Below are 25,030 nucleotides of genomic sequence, written 5' to 3'. Positions count from 1 at the left end.
TGGAAGCAATCCTTCTGACCAGAAAAGGACAAGTCATCTGAGCAAAGCCACTCTTACATAAAAATGTTTGCAGCATCAGATCCATATAAACTGCATTTTTTGGAAGGCGTTGAATGTTATTTCAGGCTCTTGAGTCAGACATACCAGTCTCTCAGAGTGGCTCTACTTGAAAACAAAGATGAAGTTTAGACATTTTAAAAGTATATCATATGATACAAACTGTTCCATGAAAACTTTTTATCAGCTTTACCTAGGCAGTAAAATACATCCCCATCAACTGGGAGCCACAGAGATGAACTTTCTGGGCCTGGTGGCACATTCTTTAGATTATGTGCCTGGCCTGGACCCTGCACATCAGGCACTTAGGTACAGTTAGGTTCTTTTAATAGACAAGAGCAATTGGATCCCTGCTATTTATAGAATGGTTGGTTCTTTCAATAGACAAGAGCAATCAGATCCCTGCTATATTTAGAATGGTTCTAAGCATGTGTGCATGCTGGTTATATTTATAAGTCAGCAACAAGTTTTTTCTTCTCTGTGTGTTGCACATATTGCATGGAGAGAATGACATGGCTGAAACACAAACAGCCAGAAAGTAGCCCTGCATGCAGTGCAATATTTTCCCCAGCAGTCAGGCACTTATTATGAGATTCCATGATCTCAGCCTCTGATTTAAAAAGTGGATCCACTCATCTGTGATTATTCCTCTGCCTTGCACTTCAGATCACTGGAAGGAGCCCTAAGGTATTTAGAATAAGTCAGTGCAGACACTGGCAGGGAATGATGCAGGTGTGATCCTGCCTGAGAACAGGAGGGCAGGTGAACTCGTGGGTGCCCTGTGAGCTCTGCCTGCGAGCTGTTCCTTACTTGGCACGTCACCAGCAGCGCGGGCAGGGAGGCTGACAGTGAACCAAACCAACTGTCAGAGGAAGAAATTCAACATGGACACATCTGCCCACCCAGCTCCATCACACAGCATCTCCAAAACTTTTCCCTCCCTGGGTTAGTCATGTAGCAGTCAGATGAACTGGTAAATCTCTGTGCTTTTCACTCTGTTTCAGGTTCATCACAGGCTCAGGAGGGTGCAGTGTTCTCCAACACAAAACGTTATCTGATTCCATCCCCTCCAAAAAACCCTTCACCTGCCTCTGCAGTGGATGTTGCAGCAAGACCCTGGAAAACAAGGAATCATAGGGGCATAAAAATACCCAGCCAAGAGGAGGACAGACAGTGTACACAGAAATGCCAGTCAAAGGCTCATCAAGAGAATTCAGCCCAGCCTCTGGACAAAGAACCTGCTTTCCTGGGCCTGCACAACATGATGGCTGCCTCTGGATCCCAAGGGCAGTGCCAGCCTGTGGGCTGCACCAGCCAGCCAAGGCCCATTCCAGGACCAGCAGCTGTTGGGTCACCAAGGATCAGGTATGTGCACTGGAATGCATCTGGGGAAGGGACTTCATGGCAGGAAAAGTCAGATTTCTCTATTGTATCTGGGGCTCCTGCTTCTTCTGTAAAATTAATTCCTTTTACTTGTGCTGACAGTTACCTTTGACTGTCTAAAGCTAATTAAACGTTTTCCCATGTTCCTTATAGCTTGAGTATTGTAAATTTTGTATTTTCTTTAATAATAGCCCAGAATTTTGCTGTTTCTTACTGCTCCATCCTCATGTTCCCCACCCAGAGCCATTGCTGTGTCTGTTGCAAAGATCTGGTGGCACTTGTTCAAAAGTCTCCTCCAGTACACTCCAGGAAGGGTTCCTGACATCCCACTTGGGTTTTTTCCCTGACACAAGTTCATATTAGAATGAGCTCTGGAAAATAAAGTAGGCATTAAAGAAGTGTCACATGTACCAAAACATGTTTATTTCTGAACCTGTTTGCTGTAAATTTAGCATCCTGTTGTTGCTTCTTTGAAGAAATACAACAGAGGGCTTGTGACATAACAGCTTGGGTTTGAACTGATGTAGTCACTTTGGAGTCAGCAAAGGCAGAGAGCATGTGCCTTGTGTGGGAAGCTCATGTGCCTGGGGCTGCTCCCAGGCCCGGCAGCTTTTGGTTCAGTTTTCAGAGCTGCTGAGGAGAATGCAGATATTCAAATCCAGAGTGCAGTCTCACCACAGAGTTTCCCTCTTTTCCTCAGGCCCATCATGGATGAGAGCCCTTCTAAAGAGATCAACCACCAGCATCCAGCTGCCTGCTCATCCACAAAAGCCTTGCAGAGGTTCAGGCCAATGAATTCCGTTTGGCCCCTGACTGCCAGGTCCATTCTGCAGTCATTGCCACACAAATCCAGTGCTACAAAAACATCTCAGAACAGAAGTCCTCAGTCCTAGAAGGTACCCAGTTGCCAGCATGTGTTGGAGCCATGTACACGGTGCAGCCATGAAGGATCAATGCTATCTTGCAGCTTCTTCTGCAAGCTAAACACAGAGCAGTTCAAACAATTAATGTGATTTGCCTCAATTCAGGATACAGCTGGTCCACAAATATTTTAAGAGCAACCACTGATCAACCAATGAGCTAATGAATGTCTTATTACAGAAAAATGTGGTTATTTTTGCAACCTATACACACTAAAACAGAACAAATCCTATCATACTTCCTCTCATCCACACCACGCCCAGCTCTGTGAGTCAGGCAGGGACACCAAACAGAGCAGAGCATGGAGCCTGCTGTTTGTGGAGAGGGCTGGAGGAGGTGACCTACCAGCATCCAGCAGTGTGCCTTTTGGAGTCCTGGATGGTAAACATGTGAGGGCCAAAACCAAGGGCTTGAGAGGAAGTGTTGACCAGAGCAGGCTCTGAGGGAAGGGTGTGTTGCCTGAGGAAAAGCTCAGAAAGGCTGGATGATTTGAGAGTTTATGCCCCCACAAGAGCTCACCCTACTCACAGGCATTGGAGGTTCTTGTAGGATGCATTGCTATGGGAGCAAATGCTGAACAAATGGCTTATCCCAATATTAACATGTTTGTTTGCTCCACAGCTACCTGGAAGGATTTGTCTCACTTCCTCTGAATAGTCATTGCATTCCAGAACTTCTCTAGCAGAGCTGACTTCTGTCACCAGGTGTCAGAGCACCCTCTGCATGTGCCTTTCACCTCCATCCCATTTCTAGCACTCTCAGATCAAAGAGACTTTCCAATTTATTATAATTGGATAATTTTAAGTGATGATGCAGCAAAGCAGGGAAGTAAGGGAATAATCTCGTTTTTTTTCAATAGGGCATTTGCTCCATGTTCAGGTAAGATCCAAAACATCTGTTTCAGTGACTGCAGTCTGTGAGATGCTGTTCCAAATTACTGTCTTTCAACTTTATTGATGTTGCAGTCTGAAACCAAGCATCATCACATTTCTTCTAGTTTAAATTACTATGTTAGATTACATTTTTTAAATCAGTTTATAAAACAGTAATTACACAATGAGTTAATGAATTGGTTTATGCTTCCTTTCTGCTGGCCATCTTAACTTAGAGAAGCAGAATAGACAAAACCCTAAAACTTCCTTTTTGTCATGGTGCTCCTTGCACCATTTTATCTTACAAACAGTCTGGAGCTTGAAGTGAGTTTGCCCAGTTTTGGTGTGTCCTAGCAGAAATCATCTATCAAAAATCATTTAAAACTATGTGGTAAGTGATTTTATGCAACACTATGGATGCAGGCAGGATTTCACCCAGCAACAGTGCCTGTGCCCTTAAATAGGCTCCTAAATAAGACTTTTTGCCTGTGTCACTGACAATACCATCACACACAAAAAGAAAGCTGGCCTTGTAAAAGAAGGAAGACACTGACAGCACTGACCCTTCTCTATATCCAGGGTCCTAACAGGGAGTGATGGGTAGAACTGTCTTCTCCAGATATTCAGTCTCCTTCTCAATTGATATCTTTCATTTCAAAGGGGTGGAGGGGAAAAAAATTCAGTGGGTGTGTAAACTGGGTCTGGACATGAGCATCTGCAGAGATAAAACTCTTGGTACAGATCTGGAAAGTCTCTCAAAAGCATCTGTGGTCTCATCTCTCAGCAAACTCCACGTGGCTCTGTATGTGCACAGAGCAAGAAGCTTCTCTGAGCTGGCAGAGAGGATGTGGAGAAATGCTCAGAAAAAAACAGCTCTGCCCTAGTGTGGGAAATCAGTGCCTGAGGGCTTCATCAAAACCATTTAACTCAGAGTTTCCTGTTGTACCCTCACATCAGACATCCCAGTGGTGATTCTCAGAGCTGCAGGCTGTGTGTGACCTCCAGAACAGCCACCCCACCCCTCATTAGACAGCTCTGCCCCACTGGTGGCCTAACCAAGGCACTCACATGCTGCATAGTGGTGTGGTATGCTCACAGGGGCAGGAGGAGGTGTCCAGTGTGCCTGTTGGTCACTGCATCAGCTGCTGGCCCATCCATCACCCCCTCAGGTGCCTATCAGCAGGGACAGACACGTGCAGCAGGCTGGGTGCCACCTGCTCTGGTGTCTGTGGGGATCTAGTCCAGAACTGAGTGGCCAGCCTGTCATGCATGGAACAGCAGAGAAGCTTGCTAAGAGAACAAGTTAGTGATCACAGCCCAGGCTGATGGGGAAGAAGGGCTGGTAGCCTCCTCTCTTCTCTCTGCCAATAGTTGCTGCACCTCATTTCCCAGGGCTGCCATGCTGTTGTCTGTTGCAGTTTCCAGGCCAAGGAAAATAAGCAGGGCCATTGCTGTCTGGACAACTATAACATATCCACAGGGAAAATTATTGCCCTGGCTTAGCCTTTGCTTGTTCATCTTCCACCTTTTCATCTAGAAAATGGAAAAGCCAGCCAGGTCTTTAATAGGCTAATTAGGAAATGTAAGGCATGATAGGCTATTTGTGCATTCAGCTCTCTTAGCCCAAAAGGGAAAAGGAGGAGTTTCATTGTATGGGCTTTTTGTCACCATTTCCTCTGTTAAAATCACACATTGGTCCCTTGAATATAGACAAAGTCCTTTAATGAATGAGCTTATTCCCATCCCTGCCTCTGCAGACGCTTAATGTTTGTCTCAGTAGGATCTTTGCTTCCAGTTGGATGTGACCAGTTTCAGATGTACATTACCAGAGTCCATCCCCTCATTCTTGTAATGGGCCAGGAGCTGCTGATGCCTTTAAGTATCTCACTGCTTTAATGGGATTTGCTGCTGGCTGCCAAATTGATATCTAGTGTGTAAGCTGGAGAGAGGGGCGAGAACTGCTCCCTCACCTATTAATAAATCAGCACTGCAGGGAAGACTTTTCTGCTGGGAGCCAAGTCTCATCAGTACACGCTGCTAAGGGAGGGGGTGGTAACATGAGAACAGCTGCCCTGCAGGGAGCTGGGCTCAGAACAAAGGGATTTGGCCCAAAGTGACAATGCTGCAGCATTAGCAGAAGCATGATCCATCCAGGAGGCCTCTCAGCATCACTTAGCTGGTGTCCCACGACCAGCCCTGCTGGAGTGACTGCTGCTGCCCTGCATACTGAAACGCTCCACTCAGACAGAACTTAAAAAAAAAGATGGGAGAAAGATGTAGGGAGCTCTTAGCCAGTTATTAGAGTGACTAAGAATCATCCCTTCCCCTGAAAGGAGCGTGTCTGGGACAGCATCCCACCCAGACAAATGGGCCCTGACAAGCAAAGGTGGCTCCTGCTCAGCCTTGGATTGGGTTCTGCACCTCCCAGCTCTGCAGAGCCCAGCCCATTGTGGACACCTTGGCACCCCATTTAGGAAGAACAGGCCAAAGGAGATGCTCAGCCTGTCCAGGGTCCCCATGGCAGCTGTGGGCACAGCCCCAGGGCTCATGGCTGTTGTGCTTGTTGCCAAGGCCATTACTCTCATTGAAGGCCTGGGATTGCTTTGCACTTGGAACAAATTAATCTTCATTAAAGGATGAATAGAAGATATTTTCTTTGGCTGTCAAGGAGGAGAAAACACAGGAAATATTCAGGAAGGAAAATGCCATACGTGTCCCTTCAAATACACACAAATGGCAGGCCAACTCAGGATCATTTCCTACACGGTTCCTTGGCTTGTTCAGAGCCTGACAGGCTTGTCTCCTTGCCATGGGCAGTATCTGCACCCACAGTGGAACACAGGTGCTTCTGGGGTATGATGAGTCAGATGGCTCATGCTCCATAGTGTCAGTCTCTGCACTGATCAAACAGGGTTTGTGATGATGGCTTAGATGTCTGCTTGGTACCCTCTGTTACCAGGTGAGATGAATCCTGCCCTGCACTGGCTTTGTCATTACACCAGAGAATCCTGGCCCTGTTTTTATTGTTTTGTTCCTCTAAAATTACCTCAGGAGATACTGGAAATGTCCTGGCTGAGACAAAGGGTCAGCCTTAGAGAGTGGAGACAGCATGTGAGCACTGGGGCAGCAAAGTGCATATGGCTCTTTGAGCCAGTCTGGGAAGCTTTTGTACCTTCCAGAGAGGCACAGGGGGCCAGGACAGATGCAGGACACCAAGGAGGGCTTGTCCTGGACTGAATTCAAGGTGCCAGAGCAGACCCTGAGCTGGTGGAGAGCTGGCCTGGTGCAGGTGCATCTGGGAGGGCTGGTCTGGTGCCCTGTCCCCAGGAGAGGGGGAGGTCTCTCCTCAAAGAGAAGGATTATGGCTGCACTTTTGGAAACCAGTTCAGCCAGCTGGGAGGTGACCCAGGTGATGGAGATCCTACCCTGGAGGTCTCTTGCTGTCACCAGAAATAAAACAACCTTTCAATGACAGCCTTGATCCAGCCTTAGGGGCACTGCAGTAATTTCTAATCTCTGCCCTGGTTTCCTACAGCCCAAGGAGAAACTATATGATATGGGAGGAGGTGTGGCATGGTTTTACACAGGCAACAAGTGCAGGGGCTCACTCTCACCCATCCCTCAACAAGGGGCTCCTCTCCACACTGCCTTCATTAGTCTCATGGCTGTGCATCCCCAAGTGGAGTTCAGAGTGATTGTGCTAAAATTAAGGTAGTAATTGAGATAATTTTTTAAGCTGCCAGGAGACAACGACCTTGCAACAGAATCCTCCTGCATGGCACAGCGTAAAGCAGAAAAAGAAAACATCGGATTACTGGGTGGAGAGTTGTAGTGTCATTTATAGATATAAAACCTGTGCCTGAGGAACGGAGCGAGTGCAAATGCAGGCAGGCAGGCGCCGCTTTTGCTGGGTTTGGCCAGCCGGAGGAATGCCTCGTAAGGGACGCTAGAGGGAAGAAGAGAGTCTCACAAGTGCAACTTCCAAAAGCAAAGAGACTCGAAAACCAAACCCAAGCAGCTCCAGGTCGTTCAGGAGGCATTTGGCACTCAGTGGGCTCAACATTTTCTTTTTACCTATCCAGCATCCAGTATGCTGGCCTCGTGTGGTGCCCCAAATGCACTATGCTGGTAGTGGCTTGCTGTATCACACACCACTTCGATGTAAGCCTGCAATGCCCACAAAGTGTGGTGGAGAACATCCCAGACCCACTGTGGCACTGGAAAGCTGAGGTGCTTTTGGGGTGTTATAGGGCACGTCCATATAATAATGCTGTGTGCAGCCCCAGCATGTCTTAAAGATATCATTATCACAGCCTGTAGCTATGAGCTGCAAACAGGCTCAGCAGGGATCTTGGCCCTCTTCCTGATGTCAGGATAGCACTGGGAGACCCTGGCAGGTCACAGGGGCTGGTGCCAAGGCCTCAACATCTGCCACCACCCAGCCCATGTAATTTCTATCCCAGCCCTTTCCCCAAGTGGAAACTGTCAAAAATCAACGCCCACATTCCCCCTGCTGTTTTGTGGGCAGAGTCAGGCCCTTTTTCCCCAACAGAGAGCACCAGCCCAGTTTCTTCTCCATCCCTGGGCCACTTTGCTGCTGCAGGCTCCTGTCACCTGCATCATCCACACCCCTGGGGACCCTTGGAGCCATGACAGGGACCTGAAGGTGAGTACCACAGCAGCTGCTCTCTCCTCTGCAGTCCAACCCATCAGCCCTGGCTGTGCTGCCTGCAGGGACAGTGCTGAGCTGTGCTGACCCAGGGTACAGCAAACACGGCTCTACCTTCTGCCATGTGAGGGACACACAGAGATGTCGGGTTCAGGGCAGAAAGAAGGGGTGGGGGGAAGCAGTGGAAGCCTTTGGGAGGTGTGTCCCAGCAGGAAGGCACTTGGTGAGCAGAGGGGGAAGCATGCTCCAGCGGGCAGCACAAGGGAGATGGACACACCAGCAGCTGGGGTCGGGTTGGGAGCACCAACAGTCCTGTCATAGCAGGAGAGGCTTGTTCTGCTGCATCAGAGGTGGAGGCAGTGCCCAGGCTGGGCTGAGGGATCCCCCTCCAGCCCACTCAGGAGTGGAGGGATTAGAGTAGATCATGCTGTGCCCAGACCACCCAAATGACTGCTATGTCTTAACCAGGGCAAGTAAGCACCTTTCAGGGTCAGGGTATGGACCTGTCAGCCCTTACCAGAAAAATGCTGTACACCAGGAACAACAGTCAGGATCAGGACAGGTCATCTTGCCCAGGAGAAGGGGATTTCCTGGGATTAGTCACCAAATCTTCCCTCTTCAGGAGCTCAGCCCCAAAAGCTGCTAGGTTCCTCCAAGGAATGGTTCCTGCTACCTCCCCAGGTGGGGCTTCAGTGATAGCAAGGGATTAAAAATATTTAGAGGTCTTGTAGGGTCAAAGCAACAAACACTTTTTTTTCCCTGGATGATCACTAACAAAATTAGTTTTTAAGTAGGGGGAAAAAAATCTCAAACCCTATATTTTCCCTGATTTCTCCTATCCCTTTTATCTAGTGTCAGTTTTGTTGGTTTTGAAGAAGAAAAAGAGAGGCATTACTTTTCCCTTTCACCTGCTGTTGCCCTATCCTGATTTTTTTTTTTTTTTTTTTTAATTATGAACAGTCCAGGGGAAGCAGGAATCCAAACACAAAACTGTGGAGTAGATTAGTAGCATGTAAAAACAAATGAGAGGCCTTTGCTGCTGTGGGAAAAGCAATTACCTTAAGATCAAGCAACTTTGCAAGTGATGTACAGAAGAAAGGAAAGAGATCAACGGGGCTGGCATTTGGGAAGGTAGCCAAAAATGCAAGAGGCAGATTGTATGTGTGCAGCTCTGTGTGTGTGTGTGGATGGCTCTGGCATCACTGTCACCCTGCCCTGAGACAAAGGCAGAGGGCATGGGAGTTCAAATGAGAGCTGCAGGATTAGTTTGGGATGCAGGAGTGTTGCAGGCAGAATGGAAGTTTCGGGCAAGGTTTGTCCTGGAGACCCCCCCATTGAGCCACAAGAGTCAAAAAGGATCCCCTTGATTTCTAAACTCCTTCTCAGAGAGGAGTCTGGATCCAACCCTTGGTCAATGGTTTCTGCCTAAAAAATTATATAGGTGTAATTGAGCCTTTATACAACTTTGTGCTACAGAATTAAGGATGGCTAACCAAATATATTTATATGAATGAAATAAGTGATTTATTTCAATTGATGATTATAATGATTGGACTAAAAAAACTTTAATCAGAATTGTTTACTACACAATAGTTTTAACTACTAGTATAGTGCACCATTTTTTATAAATATTGAAGCAATTAAATTAAAGTTGGCAAAATAATTATTAAGTAGAGATTGATGTTACCCATTTCAATGACCATGGGCAAATCTCTTTTGCTCAGCATTGAGAGGTATCTCCATTCAAGAGTGGGATCTGCACACAGACCCAAAAAGGGGGGTATTAGAGGACCCTGCCATCAAAAAGCAGGATTGGGTTTTTGTAGTATGATGTGATTGACTGTCAGCCATATGTTTGTAGGTCCCCTGTGACAGCAGTGCAGCCTTTAGCTCAGCACCATTAGATAAGTCATCAGTACTAGCACTTGTTGGTTTCTTTATCAGAAGCTTTGTCTGCCACCTCCTCACCAGTGCCAGTTTCTGTCAGGAAACATTGTTCTTCACATCCTCAGAATGTTTAACTTTGGGCTTGATGAGTCAGCCTCCTCTCAGCATTCTTCTGCACCAAAGCAGCCTGACCCTTCCTACTCCATTTGCCACTGATAGCCTGATAACTTCTGCAAATAGGGTAAAGTCTGAGCTGTTTTACCCCCACCTAGGCAGAGCATCCTGCTACCAGGAGGGCTTAGCCCCCAAGACCCTGATGGGGTCTGTAGCTCAGCCACTGCCAATTCAGAGTGAGTGTGGAGATAGCAATGAGCTGCAAACACACTCCTCCTGCATTTGCAGCTCTTGGCAGGCTTTTTGTCTCCTCCTGGATGCTGGAGCCAGCACAGTCTCCCAGTGAGTCTCTGGCACAAGGACTCTGAGAATCCTTTCATTCTAGATCACAGAATGGTTTGTGTTGGAAGGAACTTTAAGGATCACCTAATTCCAACCCCATGCTGTGGGCAGGGATCCCCCAAGCTGTGTCCTACCCCAAGGCACATTCCCCATCTGCCCTATCATAGTCCTTCCCTGCTCCAGGTCACTGCAGAGAGGAGATGAGGCCCAAGCACTCTGCAAATCTCAGCATTTCTGTTTCCCTCTGTTCTGGGGTGTCAGTGCAGTGGGGAGCATCTCCATGTTCAGTTGTGTGGTGGGGTCACCCCAAACACCAGCAGTCACCCCACACATGTCTCAAGCAGCATTTCAGCCTCATGAGGAAGGCAGCAGAAGCCCTTTTCTGCCCCCCATGGTGGTGTCACCCAGGTGAGCACTTGAGCAGCAGCAGGGGTGCATGGGGTGCATGCAGCCCTTCTGGCAGGGCCAGTGGTTTTAAAGCAGCAGGGCAGATTTCCGGCTGCTGCAAACGGGTGCTGCCTCCCTGATTTTCACCCAGGCTAGCTTGCTTATATGTGCTAGCTGCAGAGCTGGTCCTTCAATCTCCAAGCACAGTGCCTGTCTTGGCCAGGATCCCGGGGTGCTGGCAGGGTTTGGCTGGTTTATTTAACGGGTGCTGGGGCTGTTGTCTGTCACATGCAATTCACTCCTGTTCTGGATCGCAGAGTTTGAACCATCTCCTTGTTTCCAATGCTTCTGTCACAGCTTTGTTTGCAGTAGCAGTGCCATTCAGCAGCTGCCTGTGCTGCATGGCCAAGTGGGCTACCAGAGCCTGAAGGCATCTCCCAGGCTCCCATGAGACCAGCAGGTGCTCAGCACCCATCTGTATCTGTCCTGCTGACCTCTGGGAGGCACTGCTCCAAGCTCCTGGCTTAGGTCTGGGAGTGATGGTGTGCTTTGGTCCTGACACATCAGCCCAGTGTGTCCAGGGTTCCCTGTCTCCTGCTCAGACATATATTGGTGCTTTTCACTGGAGCCACAAGCTCTTCACAATGGGATCAGGTTGGCTTGGGATGAGAGACCCAGGGATGAGCTAGAGTTCACCAAGGTGAGCAGGTGCCAATTCACCTGCTCTGAGTAAATTAATGATGCTGCCAGGGAGAAGGCAGTAGTAGATAAAAAATATAGCTGAAAAGCAGGAGAGAGGTGAGTAGAAGAGAATGTAAAAATCTCTCTGTTGGAGTATATTCTAACCCCTTAACCTTTTGTCCCAGGTCCTGCATCATTTCCAGTTATAGCCAGTAGCAGATGCTCAGGGAAAAGCCATCAGAGCATAGGAACAAATAGGACAAGTTAACATCTCTTCCTCATCTTGCCTCACCTCTGTGGCTACGTGCCTGTTGCACAGGACAAGTAAACATCAAAATGGGCCCAAAATGCTCTCTGGCTCTCAGGAAAATCTGTAGCTCAGTGACTGTGAATTTCATCAGTGAACTTAAATCTTTGCATTTAATACACAGTAGATATGGTCAGATTTTTCTCCATTAAGTCTCCCAAGCTTTTTGCAGGGGTGGCATCCCCTCGACACTCCTTGTCCCCATACTGGGATGCAGCTGGTGCAACTGCCAATGGCTCCACATTTCCAAGGATTTATTTCTATTTTTCTTTCTAATATTGAAAGCCCAGAATACCAACTGCTATGAGGGGATACAATGTTTATTTTGCAAGTGGAGTAGAATTTAAGAGAGACTGTCATTGCTACTTATTCACAGGCTGTTACCCGAATTTCTCTACTCTCCCTCATGCTGCTGCATGTCACCTCTTCCTTGCTCCACGAATTTCCAGGAGCAGGCTCTCCCATGCAGGGCTTGTCTCTGAGGGCTCCCTCTTTGGTTTACTGGGGCACTTTGTGCTCCAGCATTATCACTTGCTGTGCATGGCCCTGCATCCTTCAAATTACAGAGCAAGCAATAGGATTGTGCATGGAGAAGAGACCGGGGGAGCATGCCAGGCTCCATCCCTCTGTAACACCCTGGCCACTGTCATCCTCTCCCCAGCATACTCATGCTCCTGAGTGGGCAGTGGGAGATGGGTGAGCCTGTGGTGCTGCAGGTGCAAATATTTGCACCCAGGCTCCTGCTGGGGCTGTGGAGAGGAAGAGCTGTCCTGCGATGCCCTTGCCCACCTGATGGGGACCCGCCGCAGTGCGAGTGTCACTCTGCCCGTGGCTGAGCCCTGCGGCAGCCCGCCTTTTCCTTATTTGTTTTTCTCCCTTTGAGAGCTATTCTTTCCCTCCCATATGCTGTAATAATTACAAGTGATAACTTAACAGCTGCTCTGCTATTCCGGGCTCAGCAGAGCCACGCGCCTCCACCTTCCCTCCCTCCCACGGCTCTGGGTCAATGTCTTGGCTCCAGCAATCAGGGATTCCTGCAATTTTTGCCACTCAGGAGGATCTGGACTCTTTTCCCCTCCATTGCCATCTGTCTCCCACCCGCCCGGCCCAGCATCATGAAGGGGGATGGGACTGTGACATCCATCTGTTGCCATGGAGAAAGCTGAGCCAGCGAAGGGACGCACCCTGCGTCCTGGGTGAAGGCCAGCAGAGAGGGGGTGAAAGGGATTTTCTTGTGTATTTCTTTTATTATCGTGTGTCTGTTGTCACTTATGGGGTCTGCTGCAGGTGACAACTGCCACCCTTTGTCACAATGGACCTTAGGAATCCCCTAAGCCCTCTTGCTGGAGAAGGTGGTGGCCTAAGGCCTGGTGTGGCATCCCAGATGGTGGACCAAATCCACATTACTAAAATGAACCATTTGCCTGCCTTCCTCCTGTGCAAGAGTGGTGGTGGCTCCCAAGGAGATGATAGACCCCCAACAGCAGCCCTGGGGCCCAGGGCAGCACTCAGGCTTCCCATTTTGGGTGTGAAAGGGTTTTTCTGCTTTTACAAGAGAATTTTGCCTCCAGTTTTTCTGATTGCTGAAAGCCCAGCATGAAAAAAGTCAGGATGAGATGTTTCTGCCTGCTCCTCACAAAGGAAATGTTGCATCCCTGAGCATTCCAGCCCTTCCCCAGTCAGCAAAGCTATCCAGGCCAGAAGTGCCTCTTGGGCACAGATGACGATTCCCAGAAATGTGTAAAGACAGCCCGATGATGGTAGCAAGAGACACACAAGTCTGTGTCGGGCAGTGTCATCCATCCACCCTACAAAAGGCTGCATGATGCTTCCCAAGCACTGGCAATCTGACACCTGCCTGCTTGCTCCTGTGCAGTCCCATACTGGTCACTTCCCATATTCCAAAGGCAGCAGTCCTGGTACCTCTGGTTGCAACAGGCTTGAAACTGTGGTAGAGCCCTACAGAGCAACCTGAGAAGGTTCTGCAGCTTGGACAGCATCTGAATTAATATTTGGCAATCTGCAGTGCAGGCAGGGTGTCTGTGCTTCCTCCCTTATGTGTGCTGGCCTTTACTGACATAGTAAAATGCTGGGAATTAAGGACAGGATTTTACCTAAGGATGGGATTTGCCACAGCCATCAGCCACAGTGGTCTTGGCTCTTCTCACCCTGCACAAATGTCATCTACACATCTGATACATATCACAGCAGATGACATCTTCCCCTGTTACCTGCCAGCTGTCCCTGTAGGCAGCAGATCCCTTGGGATACCTAGGGCGGGTCTTTCTAAGGGGCAGTGGTGGATAATCTTCCCTGTGGTCCTCCCAAAGTTGTAAGTGGGGAAAAAAATTGGGAGTGTGCAGAAGGTGGGCCTTCCCAAGAATTTCACTTCCCAGGTTGGGAATTCTGCTGCTGGCACCACTTCAAAGCAATGGTGGGCAAGGTCAGGGTCCATGGACAGGGGTTTTGTGCATGCAGACACTTTTCACACATCAGGGTGAACCCTTGTCTTTTGGGTCACCAGCTGCAATGCTTGCCTTGAATTGTCCCCACCCAGAGGGCCTTTGGAAGAGGTGATGTAGTGCTTATCTGAGCTGGCTTTGATGCTTGGCAGCTGTGCAGGACCACCAAGCAAAGGCTTTAGTGGTGGCACTGGGACACACTGGAGGAAAGCTCACCAGGGGAAGCAACACGTGCCTCACTCGCACCTCCCACACAGGAGTAGGCAGCCCCAGGAAGAGGCGGCTTGGAAAGCCTGAGACATCTCCTAGGGAGAGCTGGCAGCTCCATCTGGCTCTGCTTCAGAGGAGCTCTCCAAGGAGCTGCTGAGGGTGGCCAGAGCGGGGCCTGTGGGTGGTGTGCCAGGAGCAGGAGAGGAGGAGCAGAAAGAGAGGGAGGAGGAGTGGGTGGGATACATGTGCCCCACACTGCCAAGTTTCCCTTGCAGGGAGGTAATCCTTCATTAAAGCAACTGCTCTGGTCCAGAAGAAGGGTGGTGCCTTTAGGGGCTTGTGTGTGGTGTGATGCTGGTGCTCAGGTGCAGAGGAGGTGCTCCTGCACAGTGACCCCACAGCAACCTGGGGACATATAGGGCTTTGTGTGCAGGAGCTTCTGCCCACAAGCACTCGAAGCCACCGCATGCATTTGCTGCATGGCAAAGTCTCTTTGCAGCTCTGCTCATTTTCACGGGTCTCACACCTTGCTTTTACTCTCCAGAAAGGCAGGAATTCTTTTCTTGAAGCTAGCCATGTGCTAACAGAGTTCTCATTGAAACAGGGCAGCCAGGGTATTTGTTAGGATAAAAACACATGGGGTTAGCACTGTGCTCCTCACTTCTCTGAGCCCAGGCAATTGCACAGCAAAATTACAGTCCTTATCTGCACCCAGGTTTTGCAGCAGTGTAACTGCAGCCATTTGGCTTTTAGTTTCTTCATTTCAATCTCTTTGATCATGTGCCACGATTAATCTGATCTCTATGAGGCGGGATGAGTAGGAGTCAGAAGAAAAACTGTAATCGTCTGTGCCTTTGGCATGCAGGAACAGAATAATTTTGTAGTCTCATCTCCACGCTGGTAGCTCTAGGAAAAGTCTCCATCCCTTCATCAGCTAACAACACCATGCAAGGCTAAGGGATACTGATCTAAATGGAAATATTGAGAGCTAGGTACCATTACTGTTCCTTGTTCCCTAACTTTCAGGCTGCAGCATCTCCATGACACAAACCACATGGTTAGTGACTGAAATGCAGCTGGCAACAATGAGCTCCAAACACAAAGATAAATTCATTATAAGCTCCTTGCTGTTGTTTGCTCTCTGCCTTGTCATGACACCAGGCTGCTAATTCCCTGTGTTGTTTCCTTGCCTGAGTCGAATGAAACATGAGGTTTTGTTGGGCTGGGAGGAAGGGAGCAAGGGGGAAAGGTCGTGGGGAGGTGACATCATGCTGCCCAGCCCTGTCCTGGCTCTCCTGACAATTTTTCCTTGCCAGTTCCCACCAATGCAGCACTGGCACTGGTTTTTGCTGTCCTGACAGCTACATAGAGGTGTTTCCCCCTCCTAGCCCAGAGTGCCCTTACCCCCACTGCAGAGCATTGCTTTAATTCTGTCTGCACCAACCCTGGTGTCCATCACAGTCCTTTCTGTTTTGAAAGCCCTCCTTTTCCTAGGCAAAATGATCCAAATTCCTTTACCAGCACACCTCATCATTTTACTCCCCATCTCATTGTGCAGGTCTCTTTGAGCATTGCTTACTTTTATTGAAAAGCATTACCAGCACAGAGCAGAGATAACCATGTAAGGGACCTGTTTTAAACTGTCCAACAAGGCATTATTAACCCATATCACAGATTATAATCAAAAGCATCTTTTCTATAGAAATCCTTCTTCTTGCCTAATTGACTCTTCCAGCAAAAACAACTCACTCTGTCCTCCATTTACCCAACTGACTATGCCATGTCATGTCACTTGTACTTCTGTTGAATTGTGTTTTGCATTGGGTTTTTTCCCCTCCCCACACACCCTTAGGAAGTGAGTGATTCCTTTCCTAAGCTCCATCAGAGACCAACAGTTGCTGGGGAGGTGGGAAGATGCTGAGACTGGAGGATAGAGAGCCCAAAAGGGCCATTTTTCTGCTCAAGTGAGTCTGTCCATAGCACCAGGTTTAAAGAAAAGGCCTGGATGGATAATCACTGTCCCCAAGTCCCCTCACAGATCCTGAGGGCTTCTTGGCTGCCCAAAAAAGAGAGAAACTCTCAGGTGCTTCTGTTCTGGTGTAATTATGACAGGCAATTTAAAATCAGCCAAGAGCTGTATTGACAGTGTCATTTGGAACATAATGGACTAATGGTCCTTTCAATTTAATTAAGGATTTTTTCAAATTACAAACTAACCTGAATTAAGATGAGAGTGTATACAGAAAGACTTAATGTGGTTCTACTAATTTAGATTTGCAGTCTTAATTATTTGGATTAATTTTCCAAAAGGTCACATGACATTGCGATTGGTGTAAAGACTCATAAGAAGTGTAGCAGGTGTTTTAAAAGTGCAATAGTTTTGCCTTTTCAGGGGAGCAAGTCTTGGTAAATCCATCTTTTAAGAATCTGTATTAGTACCTCCTTCCCAGGCAAGAATAAGCTACAGAAATGTAAAGTATTATGCTTCAATTTTACAGGTATGTGTGTGTGTCTGCACATATATATATTTATTTATATATATACACACACATATGGGGGTGGGTGGTTGTGTGTCTGCCTGTGTCTATGTGAAAAAACAATGGCTGGGAAAGTTGTTCCACTTTGATTATTCTAACAGCTTTAAATCAATGTAACATCTAAATGAGAGCAAGGCTTGAGGCAGTGGCCAGGAGGTGATGACAGAATCATCTGTGGTGGTTTATGACTTGTTTTTCCTCCTGTTTCTTCCCATCTTCCTCCTCTCCAAGTTACTCAGTACTCTCTGGCTGCTCAGGATTGATATGTACATAGCAGAGGCAGTGAGAAGCATTGGGAAACTTCTTCTCATCCCCATAGCACACTTGACTGGGTTTAGTTTGGACAGCCGTGGTTCTGAAGTTCCCTCACCGCCCAGCTGGGTCCCTTTAGGAAAAAAGAAAACCCAAGTCACTTCTCTTTGCAGGAGAAACTGCCCTGGAGCCCCCCATCCAGTGCATCCAGTGTTTGCTGGAACACTGCTTCAAAAGGTGTGTAGTAATTGAGTCATCCAACTCTGCCTTGCAAAAAGCTCCTTAAGGTACCATGTTTTGCTCTGCTGTCCTTAACACCATTGATGGGAATGGGTGGTTTTGGGAGCAGGCCAGGGCAGCCTCCGGCCCTCTGCACAGCAGGATGGGGGCAAAGAAGCCACTTGTGGTGTTTGAGTGGTGGTACCACCCAGATGATCGAACAGAAACCACTGCTCCTTTGGGAATGTCACTATCTCAGCACACACCAGAGGATGATCAGGGGAGGGTGAAAACCTTGGCTTTGGAGAAGAGACACCGGAGCCAAGACCTCGGTTACGCTTCTGCAATAGAAGGAAATCCAAGGGTGGCTGAGTCAGGCTGTGAGCAACACGCCTGGCATCTCCCAGGAGATCAGCTGCAGAGTCAGGAGCTGAAGCCTGCTTTTCTGCACACAGATCAGGTGCCTGCAGACACTTGCAGGTGTGTAGGTGTGAGCTCGTCCTGGGAAAGGGATACCAGTGGACTTCAGATGGGAGAAGAGCCATGGCTTGCAGTTCCTCCCAAATCCTGAAAAAGGATACTCATGGAAAAGCAACATCCAATCTGCCTTTCAAACCCAGGGCAATTTCCTTGCAAGAAATGGAAAAAGACAGGGAAGAAAGGAGAATTGCCTTTTTAAAAATGTTTGCTTTAAGTAACCCTCCCACTTTGGGGTCTCAGGACTGAAAGGCAGGAAAAAAGGGCTTGTTGACCCTATGTTAACATTCAGCTGTCAGCCTTTCAGCTCCATGATCCTCACATGCCGCTGCTTAATCCAGGAGGAAAAAAAGCACAAAGCCTGCCCAGAGCCTGTGCCATCTCATTAACATTTGGCTTAGGCAAGATTTCTGTCCTGCACAGGGAGTGCAGCAGCTCCAGTTCAAACAGCTCTCCTCTGCTGTGTCCAGGGACAGAGGTTTGTCACAGCTTCTGCAGTGCTGTGCTTTGGGGTCAGGGTCCTTGAGCTGACAAAACATAATTCAGGCAGAGACACTGGCATTTTTTGGCTTATTGAGAACTTGAACAGACATCTTTGTGAGGTCCTCCTCTGTGCCAAAATGAGGTGGTTCCCAACAGGCACAAGGCACAGACCCAACACAGGTTTGGCTGGTGCCTGGCACCTCTTATTGGGGTTGGGGATCCCACATGGCCATAAAAGCCAGACTGCAGCTTCTGGTTTGACATCACATCCCACATCCCCATGCTGTGTACTCAGAGCAAGGTCATAGGGATGGTTGAGGAAGAAATAATATGGGAGGGACAAGGAGCACATGGGCACCTTGACCTACAGCCAGACATCTACTGCCCCCAGGCCCTTGCAGCTTTCACTTGATTAAACATGAAAGCTCTGTGGTTGCCTGAGCTGCTAAACATGGCTCAGCACACCTGAAGTTGGCAGGGAGACCTGCTGCTCTGGGGTTGGCATGGGGCTGGCAAAGGTTTCCTCTTCCCATCTGGGAGCTGGCAAGAGTGTGTTCCCATCTGACAAGCAGGTGGGAGGAGGAAGGTGGGTGGCTTTATGCTGACTGATGTGAGCAGTGTGCTTTTGGTGGTGGAGGAACACGGCCATGGCCATGGGCTGAGTGGGATCACATGAGCTTGGAGATGGAGCTTGAACCGTGTGAGAGATAGATGATTCTTTGGAGGCATGCTGGGATTCTTCAGTGGGAGGACCTCTGTTCTAAGTATAACAAGTCACACTTTAGAAATAAGTTGGTTGAGGTTGAGTTTCTTTGAGGTAGGCAGAGGTCACACACTACAGGGAGAAATCACTCAGTTTTCTGCTTTCCTGTTGATAAACAGCTCTGATCCTGGGACAAAGCTGTGATCCATGGGGCTGTTTAGCCATGAGGAAGTAGAAACTCCTGCACTAAGCCAGATCAAGGGTCTGAATTGCTGAGCATCCTAAGGCTTCAGGGAGCAGTAGGTGCTCCCAGGGGCATGTTGATTAGCACTCCTTTGATTCTCACCCCTTGTCACTGCCTCCAGGAGTGAGGTCTACATGGCTGAGTGTGACCCATATGACCCCTCATCATTTGCTACTAAAACAGGTCAAGAGCACAGTCTCACAGGCTTTGTAAACAGCATTTGTCTGCATTTATTAATCCAGATTATGTTTTCTCCATCTACTGGTTTAATCTTCTCTTGAACTCATGCAAATACTCACAGCTGACAGCATCCTTGGGCAAGGAGTTCCCCAGGTCTGGCTCCCACCATGCAAGGACCTACATGCTCTGAATTAGCCCCAGTTTTTGCACTGGGAAGAGGCAGCAAGGCCAATCCCTGTCAGCCTTCTTTGGGCCATGCCTGACTTTGTAGCCCTCTGCCATAACCTCTCCAGCCATGTCTTTTCCAGACTGAGAAGTCCTGGTGTGCACAAGTCCTTGCTTGCCAGAGGGCTCCTCCAGACCTTTGATCCTCTTTTATCCCTTTCTCAGTGTTGCCCTATTACATTTTGGATTTGAGGCTTCAAAGAGGTGCCTTTTGGGGCACAGGTCAGCACAGTGGCTTGGCAGGCATGCCTGCCCCACAGCCCTGGCTCTCTCCAGATGCTGTTGTTTCTTGGCCACAGGCTGTGCCAGCTCCTGTGATCCTGTTTGCATAAGTAATTGGCAGTGCATACCATGCATAACCAGCTCTGAGTTCGTGTTGGGGTTTTTTTGATCCAGGGCTCTTTCACTTCTGGAAGGGTAGAGGTGTTGTCTGGGTATTTTTATGAGTGTTGGGTCTCCCTCCTGACTGCAAATCCATCCTCCCAGCATGAAATCTGCTTGGCTCTCCTGCAGAGACCCATGGTGTGTAAGGGACTGTAGGTGAGAGCCTGGCACTGTCTGAGACCTGAAGGGAACATTTTCAGGGCTGGTCCAGCTCCTTTCCTTTGCTTTTATCCCAGGTAAAATGTATGTACACAATAACATAGAAAAGCATAATAAGCAACCAAACCTCACTGTGGTCAATTCACTCCCAGCCTATTTCATGCGGATAAGACCGTGATGGACTCAAATTGGAACTTCAAACTTCTTTGAAGGCATTCAGCCAATTGCAAAGGTGAGAACCAGCTGCACAGTTTGGGTCCTGAGATGAACTTTGCTGTAGGTGAAGCTGTAACATGAATTTGTCATGTGAATCTGTCTTGAGGAATAATGACTCTTTATTGTTTTTAATTGGGTTTTTTTTTGTTGTTTGTTTTTTTTGCTACAGTTTTTCCTTCCTCCTGGCCCCACCACAAATCTGCTCTCACTCTAATCTTTTTCTTTGGCAGCTAAAACTATTATCTTTATTGTTTCAGGGCTTGGCTTCTTCCTGTTAGATCTCCTAATTGGATTTTTACTCTCCGATCCATTTAGTCTCTCCTGTGCTTTCACTAAAACCCTTTAACCCTTTGGCACCAGCTTTGCTAACCAGTTACCCTGAAAGGTGCTCCTCTCCCTGATTTGCACAGGAACAGCTTTCCTAAGCCATGGGTGCCACCTCCAGTGTCACTGTCTTTACACTGTGTCATCATCATCATCTCCTTCACTCTGAAGACTGCAAAGGCTCACTGGGTTTTAACCAAGAATAACCAAAACAACCCACATGACCCTTTAGAAGGAGGTCTGAAGTCACCACAGAGCCAAAATAATCCAAAAATTATAACATTTCAGCTGTGGCTAGGAAAAGTCTGCAGCTATGTCCAGATTCATCTCCCACCCAGACCAGGTGTCAGTCCTGTGTTCCTGGCTGTGTCTTAAACTGTGTTAGCAGCTACAAGAGGGTGAAACAGCAGTGGGGCTGTGACCACTTCTGGCACTGGGGTCACTTAACCCTTCCACTCCTCTTCCTCATCTTTGGGAAATGCTGTTCACAAAACATGCTTTCTTCCACCTCCCATCGATTTTGTTCCTTTGGCCTACAAGCTCTGCTGGCCAGGGCCTTGGCCCTGCAGAGCCTCTCATAACAGTGCCAGAGTCTTCACTGAAGGCTTGGAGTGTGCCAGGAGTGCCCTGATTGCATTGCAGGTGCTTTCTGTACAGCTTTAAGGACCTCTGTGCTCCATACCAGTGATGGTCTCTGTCCTCTCCATCAGTAAATCAGGGCTCTGGTTCTTCCAGCTGGCAGGTACAATCCAAGCTGTCCTTGGAGCACAGCAAGATGGTGATGGAATCTGCCATGCAGGGGGCTTGGCTACCCCATATCCCAAGAAGAGGCTGCTGGTTTCATGGCTTGAGCCATGCAGCTTCTCTTAGAGGAGGAGGGTGGAGCTGAGACAATGGCATCTCACCATGGGTCTGGTTTTTCCATCAGACCATGCAGTAATGTAGCACTGAGGTTTTTCAGGGAGCCAAGATCTTCACTTGTCACATTTCTTTGTAACAACTTGGAGCTCAAGGAAGGAAGCTCCCCTCCAGGTCAGTCAAGCCCAGTGCGGGCAGAGGCAATGGAACAAGACCTCCATGTAGCAAGATGTTAAGTACAAAAGGAAATGTAAATACAAAGGGAGGAAAAAATAGGGAGAAGAGATACCAACCCTGCTAACTGGCTGCTCAACCAAGATCCAGCTGCCTGGCCTTTAACAAGCCTCAATGGACCCAGTCCCTCTCCTCCTTTTGTTCTTTTTTTCAGCCTTTTTACAACCTCAGTGCCCTTGTGTTTGTGTTGCTGGAGTGCGTTGCCATGGTTAAAGTTGTTATTTTCAGCAGGGTTTGCATGTTACCTGTGAGACAGATAGATACAGAGATGAAGACATGCATGAATATGTGTGTTTACCTTCATTTCAGTTCCCACTGGCCATGTGGAAAAATAAATCTGATGGGAAAGGAGGACCCTTCAGGGGGAATGAGGAAAGAGGGAGAATACCACCTTGGAGGAGTTTCTCCAAGGAATACATAGACTAAGCCAAAAGCATGGGATATAAGAGATGATCACTTGAGAGCAGGGGAGGGCAGAGATGGACATAGGTTTGTAGAAGGTGTTATTGGACTGTGGAAAACACACAACTTCAAGTCAAGTCTATTTTAAGGGTGCAGTGTACGTGTGGAAAGGTGGGGATCACAGTTCCCTCCCTGCACACTGTTCCCACACTGGCAGTGCCAACACAAAATTCTTCCTTAGCCCTGTCATTTTTCTTGGCTCTGGTTGCTCCAAGTGCTAAAAGGGGTTTGCAAGTGTTATTTTTAAATTATTATTATTTTTCAATGTTCTTATCAGATACATATAGTAAATTTTACTTTATTCCTCTTCTTCTTTTATAATATTATTTATTCAAGGAAGTGGTTCTTTGGCACATTCCCATAGGTATTCTTCTCCAGGGGAAAATGAAAACAAAACCTTTGGCTTTCAGACTTTTAGGATTTTTGGCTTTGGTGTATCAGGCAATAATAATTGTATTGTTGTTCCTCAGGGAATGATTCAGAATAATAGATCTGCTAGGAAACATGGACCAAGTTCCTGAGTTTTTTGGCTAATGTTATTATGCCAGTCTGAATTGATGGAACAGTTCTGAATTGCTTCACTCAAACATGCATTGAATGAAGAATTGAATCAATATTTGCTGGGCCCTCTTCCAGCCCCTCCAGCTCTCTTACACAATCCACCAGTGCTGCCCATGCCTGGACAAAATGTGTGGGGCTGGTCAGGGGTGGCTCCTAGCCAAGAAGCGAGGCCCAGACCCTGTGGAGTGTTTTGGTATCTCACATCCTCTGATTCTGCCTGGAGGCAGGACTCCTCTCCCATCTAACACGAGGCACTGGCTGTGCCTGGCTGTACCTGGCTCCTGCCGCAGTGGAGGAGGAAGATGGCACCTCCAGGGGCTGAGTCAGTCGCCCGAGAGAGAAACCACTCTCCAAGTGGGATTTTTCCGTTGACTGAGAATCTCCCCAGGTTACTGGGGCCTAAGATAGGCTGCCTGAGTTAAAGCTTGAGATAAGAGATGGTGAATTGGGGAGCTGGAAGTTCATTCCTGTCTCAGGTGAGGACCAAAAGGATTGGGGATAAAGGGGAGCACTTCTAAATCATGTGCAAGTTCAGGAATGGCTTTTTCTCCATGGGAGAAATGCTGGTAACAGCCCCAGCTCAGTATTTCTGACAGCCTTATCCCCAAGCCCCACTACTGGACAAGGCTGCTATTTGCCTTTGTCATGGGTGTTGCTACACCGTGGCAGTGCCCAGACAGCCAGGTCTTACTGCCTTGTTCAGCCCTTGTGACCTGCTGTTAAAAGCACTGACAGCACTGATAGGGACGTCCTTTCACATCCGCTGGGCTCCACGCTGACACACACCTGATCTCCTGCCATTTTGTCTATTCCCTTTGGGAAGGCTGCCAGAAATGTCAATGTTTTCACTCTCCTGCTCTGTATGGCAGTGGAGCTGCAGCCCTGGCTGACAGCTGCCACCCTCCCCAAGCTTTGTAATTGGGGTGATGGAGCTAATGAGGGGGTGAATCCATCCCATCACTTTCTGTGATTGTCATTCACCTTCTCCTGCCCCATCAAGTCAATGGAGAAGTCTGGTATCTGAGCCAAACAAGGGACATCTGTAACTGTGGTCTAACCAGCACTGCTGGAAGCTTGGTCCTGAGGATGAGCAGAGCAACCTCAGAGCCACAGGAACACCTCCCTGTGTGCTTGTCTGCTCTATAGTCACCACAAATTAACTGCAGGTATGTCCTGAAAATTAATGAGTTCAAGACCTTTACAGCCTCACACGGAGCATCTTCTGCAGAAATAGTGTCCTTAATTAAATCATACCTCCTTCACAAGGAGCTGTATTTAGCCCAAAGACATGGAAAGCAGTCAGGCTGCCTGGTGCTGTACTGGCAAGATGTGGGGTCACTGGGAAAAGGCTGCTACAGCTCATCCATATCCACCTGCGGGGCAGAGTGGGGGGAGGAGCCAGCCTGGATTCCTTAATTGCTGGCGTGGGGTGGCAAGGAAACCAGCCCAAGTGCTGGCCACAGGGGTGCATAGTACCTCAGCAGCATGGCTAATTAATGGAGTGAAATGGGTGTTTGGGACATGGTATAATGGGGAAGTGAGTCAGGCACAACACCACATGTAGCTGATCCTATGGTTCCACCCTCCAGGATGCTCAGACCCCTCTTCAGGTCACCTTCTCTTGTGAGCTGGCAAAACCTCAGTGGTCTTCTTCTGGGGAGAATAAATGACAGGGAGCAGGGTTAGCAGAAGCCAGGTGCACTTATCCCAGAGGTTCAGCATGTGGTCTGGGTGTGAAGGATGTTGCCCTACAACTATTATTTCCTGAGCAGGAGGAGATCCACATAGGTGCCTGGGCTGGAGAGTCTAGGGAGCTCAAGGGGAGAAGTTCTGCCAGAACACCTGGGTTGCTCTTGTCTATCCCTCTACACCACCACCAAGGTGATGTGGAGATCTCTCTTCAGAATCTACCCAGGCACCTGTACCTTGGGAAGGAGCCTGGTGGGTTGGAAAGAACCCTCTCTGGCTGTGGAGAGTGGAGATGCCCCAGTTCCCACCTCCAGCACCGCAGGAAACAAGATGATGGCTGCACATTTCATTCAGGTGTGCACCTTGGCAGCAGCTGCACGTGTTTGAGCAGAGAAGCCAGCACCAAGGTGTTAAGGAGACTTTCCTGTCTGACCGTTTGGGAGTGTGATGGCCAGAGTGCTTCCTGAATGGTCAGACAGGAAAGTTTCCCTAACAAAGGATGGACTGTTTGCATTGTGCACCTGAGTCCCC

At 48.4% G+C, this 25,030-nt stretch overlaps 1 protein-coding gene across 5 annotated transcripts in view; it reads left to right on the top strand.

Annotated features, from left to right (window-relative positions):
- The window catches only part of LRRC56 (leucine rich repeat containing 56), a 100,755-nt gene that overhangs the window by 75,253 nt on the left and 472 nt on the right, over window positions 1-25,030 (top strand). For 4 of the 5 annotated variants that reach the window (XM_066551343.1, XM_066551346.1, XM_066551345.1 and 1 more), the window contains 2 exons: window positions 1,062-1,422; window positions 2,141-2,981. In XM_066551343.1, coding sequence (XP_066407440.1) covers window positions 1,062-1,422; window positions 2,141-2,333 — 554 coding nt within the window. In that variant the 3' untranslated portion in view covers window positions 2,334-2,981. Of the gene's footprint in view, window positions 1-1,061; window positions 1,423-2,140; window positions 2,982-25,030 lie in introns of those variants that run through there. The other variant, XM_066551344.1, reaches the window with a different exon arrangement.

This window comes from Molothrus aeneus, chromosome 6, assembly GCF_037042795.1.
Source record: "Molothrus aeneus isolate 106 chromosome 6, BPBGC_Maene_1.0, whole genome shotgun sequence".
Taxonomy (NCBI): domain Eukaryota; kingdom Metazoa; phylum Chordata; class Aves; order Passeriformes; family Icteridae; genus Molothrus; species Molothrus aeneus.
The sequence above is the reverse complement of the archived record's forward strand: the minus strand, read 5'-3'. Positions and strand labels throughout refer to the sequence as shown.